This window comes from Fonticula alba (genome assembly GCF_000388065.1).
Source record: "Fonticula alba strain ATCC 38817 unplaced genomic scaffold supercont2.14, whole genome shotgun sequence".
NCBI lineage: Eukaryota > Rotosphaerida > Fonticulaceae > Fonticula > Fonticula alba.
Genome location: NW_009242984.1, coordinates 79,116 through 86,064, shown reverse-complemented (window position 1 = coordinate 86,064; position 6,949 = coordinate 79,116). Strand labels below are relative to the sequence as shown.

Genomic DNA, 6,949 nt, shown 5'->3' with positions numbered 1-6,949 from the left:
CGGAGGGAAGGCAACGGAGGGAAGGCAACGGAGGGAAGGGCGGGGGAGGGGCGCGCACCTCGGCCGGCGCCCGACGAGGATATCGCTCGATGCCCGCTGGCGCCGGCACCGGCGCCCAGGGAGAGGGGCGCAGGAGGGGCGCCCATGCTCACGTCGCCGGGAGTGGGCCGGCGGGGTGGCGAGGGAAGGGAGGAGGGGGGCGGGGAGGGAGACAGGGGGCAGGGAGGGAGGAGGAGGAGGAGCGGGAGGGGGGGGGGGCTGCCACAGGGTCCCGGGCAAGGTGGCGGAAGGGAGGGGGCGGGGGAGGAGGCGGGGAAGGGGGAAATATGAGTGGGGGAGGGGGGGCAATGTCGGTCCACAGCGACGCGCACGGCGGACCGGGTGGTGGTGGCCGAAAAAATAGCACGCCCGCCTTGGGCAGGAAGAGCAAGCGGGGCGCGGCGGCGGCGTCGGCGGCGGCAGTGACCCGGGGGGCTCTATCTCTGCGCGCGCGCGCGCGTCCCCTGGCCAATGCGCCAGGCCCCAGCTGAACGCTCAGAGTCGCTAGGCCCCCCCCCTCCCCCTCCGGGGACTCTTTGCGCAGGCCTCATGCCCCCCCCCCCCCCCGGGGGGCCCTGGCTGGGCCCGCCCGCCCTCCGGGGACGCCCGTTCGGAGCCCCCGCGCCGCCGCCGGGATTCGGGCCTGCGCGGCCGCTGCCCCGGAGGGCCGCGCCGCCCCCCCCCCCCCTCCCAGCGTCGGGGATCGGGCAGGACGACGACCGAGCCAGGGCACACGCATGCGAAAACACCGCCCAGGGGGCCGCCGGCGCCTGAAAGTCCCGGCGACGCTGTGCCCCCCCCCGCACCCGCGCCCGCGCCCGGTCCCTGGCCGGCCGGGGCCCGGGACCCGCCGCCAGATGAGCCACGCCCGGCCGGGCGATGGAGGCCGCCACGGGGGGCCCCCGGCCGGGGACGAAACACCCCAGCGCGGCGCAGCGCCCCACGCCCGCCGGAGGTTTCCTTAATCAGGGCGCCGCGTGTGGCCGCCGGATGCAAGCGCGCGCGCGCGCGCGCGGGCACGGGGAGAGAGGCCCAGCCAGCCGGCCGCCGGTGGCCGGCCGTCGCGCGCCCCACGCGCAGGGTCTCGCTCGCGCCGCCACACCCGGGCCCCATGGGCGCCGCCCCGGCGGACGGTAAACAATAACACCGCCCCCGGCCGGCCGAGTGCGCCCGGGCGCACACACGCACATATTTGCATGGACCCGCCTGCGCCCGGCCGGCACCGCACCAGGAGCACAGGGGCCTGGGCGCGGCGGCGGCGGCGGCGGCGGCGGCGGCGACGGACCGGTGCCAGGCCCCCACGGATGGCCGCGGGGGCTTTGGCCGTGCGGGCGCGGACGCGTGCGCACAGGCAGCGTCCGGCCCGCACGCCGAGGCCCATGCACCGGCCCGGCTCCCGCGCCCCGGCCCTCCCCCGGCAGGCCAGCCCACCACATCTTCTCCTTTCCCCCGCCCGAGAGGGAACTCCCGCCCCCCCCCCCCTCGTCCCAGGCCCGCCGGGCGGCGGCACCGGCGCCGGCGCCGGACGCAGCCCCGGGGGGTGGAAAACCAGCGAAACGCCGCCTGTCCCCAGGTCGAACGGGGGGAGGGGGGGGGGCGGGCGGGGGGCGCGGGAGGCGCGGCCCCCGCCCCGGCACCAGCTTCGAAAACACAACCTACCCGGTGTTCCCCTCACACATGCCGGCGGCCGGCGCACCCGGCCGGTGGCCCGGCCCGCCCGTACCCCCGGGAGAGGGGGGCCCTGGCTGGCGGCGACCGGAAGAGGAAGTTTCCTGAAAGAAGGCCCCCCCCCCCCCCGCCGCTGCCCACGCCGGGACCATATACCCCCGCACCCATACTGCATGTCCTCCTCCCGCTTGCCCGGCTCGCGGGGCGGCGGATCGCTTGCCGCCCACGCGCACGCACACACGCACGCACGCACGCACCGAGAGGGCCGGGGAAAAGACCGCCCCCGGGCCTTTCCTTCCGGCCGCCCGGAATAATAGGCCCAATAAGAAAGGCCCGATTTTCCCGAACAACAGCCAACGCCGGGTCGCGGATCACATGGCAGCCTATACGGCATAAGCGGCGCCCCCGGCATCGCCTCCGACGCGGCCCCCCCCCCCCGCCGCCGTGCTATTCAAAAGCAGGGCGAAGGGAGGACACACAGCGGGGAAGGGATAAAAGTCGTGGCGCTTCCTGTTAGTCTTCAAGGACAGGGGGAGGGTGTATTTTCGGCCCGCCAGCCCCCGGCACAAGAGGGACGGGCCCCCACCCGCAGGATGGAGAGACCGGGGGCCAGAAGGGAGGGGGGGGGGGGGGGGCGTGCAAGCAAATGGACCACAGGGAGCAAGGAGGGGAAGAGGGGACCAGAGGGCCCGCCCCGCGCCGCTCCGTCCCAGAGGAAGACCTGCCGTGCCCATCAAATTGACAGGAGCAGCGCATGCGCGGCACCCTGGACGCTGGCCGTGGCCGACACCACCGTGGCGATGGCCGTGGCCGCCTGGTTGCGAGTGATGGCCGGCTGGTCGGCCGCCGTGCCGGAGGCCAGCGACTCCGGCTCCTCGCCGAAGATCTCCTCCTCCGCCTGACACAGAGGCGCCAGCAGGCGGTCCAGCTCGGCCATCGACCGCTCCAGGCTGCTGACCGCCGCGCGGAAGAGGGCCCGCGCGTCGGGGACCTCGGCCCCGGCCGCCGCCGCCCGCGCCGCCTGCTTGGCCACCACCGCCGACAGGGAGGTCGCCTGCACGAGGATGCGCGCCGCCGACTCGGACACCAGCGCTCGGCCGGCATCCAGCACCAGGCGCAGCTCCGCATGCGACCGGGGTGACAGGCGAACCGGCCGCTCGTCGCCGGCCGCCGGGTCGCTGTCGGAGCCGCGGTTGGCCCGAACGGCCCCGTCCAAGCGCCGGAGGGCGACTGTGATCTGCCGTGCCTGCTGGGACAAGCGGGCCTGTGTGTGTGTGTGTGTGTGTGTGTGTGTGTGTGTGTGTGTGTGTGTGTGTGTGCGTGTGGTGAGCAGGAGCAGAGCGCGTAGGACCAGAGCACCGGGGCAAAAGGGCGAAGCGGGGAGAGCAGATGCGAGATGCGGCATGCGGCATGCGGCATGCGGCATGCGCATGCATCGCCAGCCCCACACACACATGGCACCGGCTTTCGCCGTGCACCGTACGTACATAGTGCTCGTTGTTCTCGACGTCCGGCCGACTGGCGGCCGCCGGGGCCAGCGGCTCGACCGCCGGGGCCTCGTCGGCCGTCGGCGGCGGCACCGCCGCACTCCCAGCCGCAGCCCCGCCCGCCGGGTCGGCCCGTGCCGAGACAGTGGAGCCGACGTCGACCAGCACCCCGGAGTCCGGCCCCCCCGAGACTCCCCCCGGCGAGGGGGACGGCGGGGCCGAGTGGCGATGCGACAGGGCAGCCCGGCCGCCCTGCTCCGGGTCGCCCTCCTCCCCGACACCGGGCAGGGGGGACACCTCCAGCAGCGGCGGCGGCAGCGGGCTCGAGGAGGGGCTCGAGGAGCAGGAAGCCGTCTCGGCCAGGTCGCACTCCGGGGGAGGAGGCCCGGCCACCGGGGCCGCCGGTGCACCGGCCGGCTCCAGTAGCGCCGGCGGCGCCAGCGCCGGCGCCAGCGGCAGCGGCAGCGGCAGCGACGCGGCCCCGGCCATGATGTGCACGGTGCCCCGGGGCCCCGGGGTGCCGGGAGCACTCGGGCGCTCGGGCTTCGGCGGCGGCGCCAGCGGCAACAGCGGCTCCTCCGTGGCGTCCTCCGCCAGCACCAGCGGCGGCGGCAGCGACATGTCCAAGTCCGAGCCATCCAAGTCCCCGACCGACCCGACGCTGCCGGGCCCACGGCCACCAACAACCCCGGCGGCGACGTCGGCCACAAGCGGCGGCGGCAAGCCGACCGCCCTCGGCCCACGGGCCGGGTCCACCATCATGCCCATGCCGCCCGCCGGGCCATGGCCCAGGGCCCCACCCAGCAGGGAGGGGTTGGAGGCGGCCCGCTCCAGGGCCGTCCCGCTGCCCGGCGGCGACCGGATGATCAGCGGCGTCATGTACACGCTGCTGGGCGACTCCAACGGCGGCAGCGAGGAGATGGACGTCGGGGCGGAAAAGCCGCCAGCCGCCCCGGCCGGCACCATCGGCACCATGATCGGAGGGGGCAGCGACCGCGCCGAGGTGCCAGGCACCATGCCCGGCAGTGTGTCGGGCCTCACCGGCAGCGAGGGCTGCACGGGGTCCGCCATGCCCGGGTGATGCTGCGGGGCCGGGTACGTGGAGTACATGTGCTGCTGCTGCTGCTGCTGCTGGTGGTGGTGGTGGTGGTGATGGAGGTGGTGGAGGTGGTGGAGGTGGTGGTGGTGGAGCTGTGCCGCGTGGGAAGGGGCCATGCCGTGGCCTTGCGCCGACGCCGGTGGAGGATGCGGCACCGGGTGCGGCAGGGGCATTGACGGCGGTGGCGGCGAGCGCGACTGCTGCTGCTGCTGCTGCTGCTGCCGCATGCCATCCGAGGGCTGGTGCGGATGGCTCTCCGGGTGCGGGTGCGGGTGCGGCTGCGCACCTGCCGGCGGGTGGCTCATGCCAGTCAGCGGCGGGGGCAGAGCCGAGGCCGGCCCCGGCGACGCCGTGGCCGTCAGATCCCCCGCACCCGGGGCCCCCTCCAGCGGCGACGAGGGAAGATACATCGACAGCTTGGTCAGGGCGATGAGCTGGCGCGAGCCGCTGGACTGGCCGTCAGCCGCCGCATCGCCAGCCCCGATGCCGGCCCCACCGGCCAGGGCCACTTGCGTCAGGCCGATGGCCGCCCGCGAAGGCGAGCCCCCCATCCGCATGCCCGGCTGCCCGGGGCCGGTGGCCGAGCCATTGGCCAGCGCCACGGCGGTCGCCCCTTCCAGCGGGGCCCGGACCATCGTCCGCAGGGTCGGGTCATTGTCCGCCAGGCCGCGCTCCCCGCCAAAGAGGCCCCCCTCGCCGAAGGAGATGGACAGCTCCGGCGACCCGAGCGGCACATACCGATCGTGCGACTGGTGGTCCCGCCGGCGGAGGCTCCGCAAGAAGGCCACATTCTTGCGCTGGTCCGACCCGGTCGTCAAGGATGACGAGGCGTACGCCGATCCCGGCGTCCGGGGCTCCTGCCCCACCGCCACGCGCAGGCTGCCACCATGCCCGCCGGGGGTGCTCGGCGACAGGGCCGGGCCCCCGGCATCCAGGAGCCCCTGCCCGCGGGCAATCTCAAAGACCGACCAGGCCCGGGCCCCGGTCTCCGTGCAGTAAAGGTACGGCCGGCCGGCCGGGTTCCGGGAGTATCGCCATCCGGGCGGCGGCGCCGGCAGCACCTCGTCGCCGATGCGCACGGGCCGCGGCCGCTTCAGATCGATGAACCGATCTAGCTGGGCCAGGGCTGGATCCCGGGGCCATTCGTCCGCCCGCCCGCCAGGAGGCGACGGCAGGGACAGCAGGTCAGCAAGCGCCGGGGACATAGGCGGGAGGGGAGGGGGGGGGGGGGGAGGAGGAGGGAGGAGGGAGTCTGTGCATGCATTTGCATGTGCCCACAACTGCACTCAGATACATGTGCAACTACATGCAACTACATGCAACTACATGCAACTACATGTAGACGTATGTATACACAGCCATGCACACACACACATACATACACAAATACACACACACGCACCAATCTGATCGGCCAGGTAGTCGGACGTTTGGAAGAACTGCACTAGATGCGGCGGGAAGAAGCCCGACTGGCCGGCGGTGTTCTGACCGAAAAGATAGCCAGCCGGCGCACCACCGGGCAGATCCGCCGGCGCGTCCATCACCCGGATCACTTCGTCCCGGCTGAAGGGCAGCATCCGATGCATGCCCGAGCTGGCCTGCGGCGCGTGCGCCATCAGCGCATGCGCCATCCGGTAGAAGCCCTGGTCCAGGCGCGTCAGGTCCATCGGGCTGGCCGCCAGGGCCACGGCCGGCGCCGCCGCCGGCGGCCCAGCCAGCGGCCCAAAGAGCCCCCCGCCGGCCAGGTGCGACGACGAGCCCGTCAGTACCACGCTGGCCGTCGGCCTGGGGGGATGGCAACGGAGGCGGACTCGGGCCCGGCCGCGGTGGTGATCGGCCGCGGGACCGGGCCGCCGGGCGTGTGTTGCGGCTCCGGCTCCGGCTCCGGCTCAGCCTCCTCGCCGCCATCGTCGGTGGTGGCGTCGTCGTCGCTCTCCAGCCCCGGCAGGAGCAGCAGCTCCGGCAGGAGGTCCGGGCTACTGTCGTCCGTCAGGAGGGTCCCCCCCTCGAGCCGGTCGGCGCCCGGGTCGAGATCCTCGTTGGAGGTCGTGCGCATCAGCATCAGCTCGATGGAGTCCCGGTCCGAGGGCTGGATGAAGGCCCCGCAGGTGGGCCATTCCCGGGCCAGCGACTGGTCCCCGGTGAAGGTGAAGGACATGACCTCGGCCGTGTCCCGGCTGACCGTCTCCACGAAGGCCTTCGGGAACCAGCCAAAGCGCTCCGGATGATCGTAATTCGCCCCAAGCCACCAGTCCGACGAGGCCAGGTCGATGTCCGGCTCCGTGAGCCCGGCCTCATCGGTGGCCCGGAGCAGGACAATGTGGTCATTCAGCTGCAAGGTGAGGAACTCGGTCGACTCGGCCGGGTCCAGCAGATCGCCGGACTCCAGCGGGTCGTACCCGAAGACCGCGCGCACGATGTGGAACATGCTGTGGGCTGGCGCGCAGAGGGGGGGGGGGGAAGAGAGGGAGAGAGGCGTGAGCGGGGTGGGCCGGGTACCGGGCCGGGGGAAGGCTCCGGGCGGACGGGGCAACCGCAGCGATGACCAGGCGTACGGAGGCGGCAGGGAAGGGCCGGAGGGGGAGGCGCGAGGGGGCTCTACCACAAATCCGGGGCCATCGCAGGCCGGCGGGCACAGGAAGGCAAACGGGCAGGG

The 6,949-nt window shown here is 74.0% G+C and overlaps 2 protein-coding genes across 2 annotated transcripts in view; both read right to left on the bottom strand.

Annotated features, from left to right (window-relative positions):
* The window catches only part of H696_05787 (hypothetical protein), a gene marked incomplete at its 3' end in the record, with an annotated part of 2,544 nt that extends 2,299 nt beyond the window's left edge, over positions 1-245 (bottom strand). Inside the window, exon 1 of the mRNA XM_009499586.1 lies at positions 59-245. Within this exon, the coding sequence (XP_009497861.1) occupies positions 59-146 (88 nt within the window). The 5' untranslated portion in view covers positions 147-245. The remainder of the gene's footprint in view (positions 1-58) is intronic.
* A 2,079-nt stretch (positions 246-2,324) lies between these two features.
* On the bottom strand, positions 2,325-6,949 carry H696_05786 (hypothetical protein). The gene is made up of 4 exons (XM_009499585.1): positions 6,849-6,949; positions 5,696-6,729; positions 3,195-5,419; positions 2,325-2,971 (listed from the first exon to the last, which is right to left on the bottom strand). The coding sequence occupies exons 2-4, from the start codon at positions 5,958-5,960 to the stop codon at positions 2,441-2,443; spliced, it is 3,021 nt and encodes a 1,006-aa protein (XP_009497860.1). The 5' UTR covers positions 5,961-6,729; positions 6,849-6,949; the 3' UTR covers positions 2,325-2,440.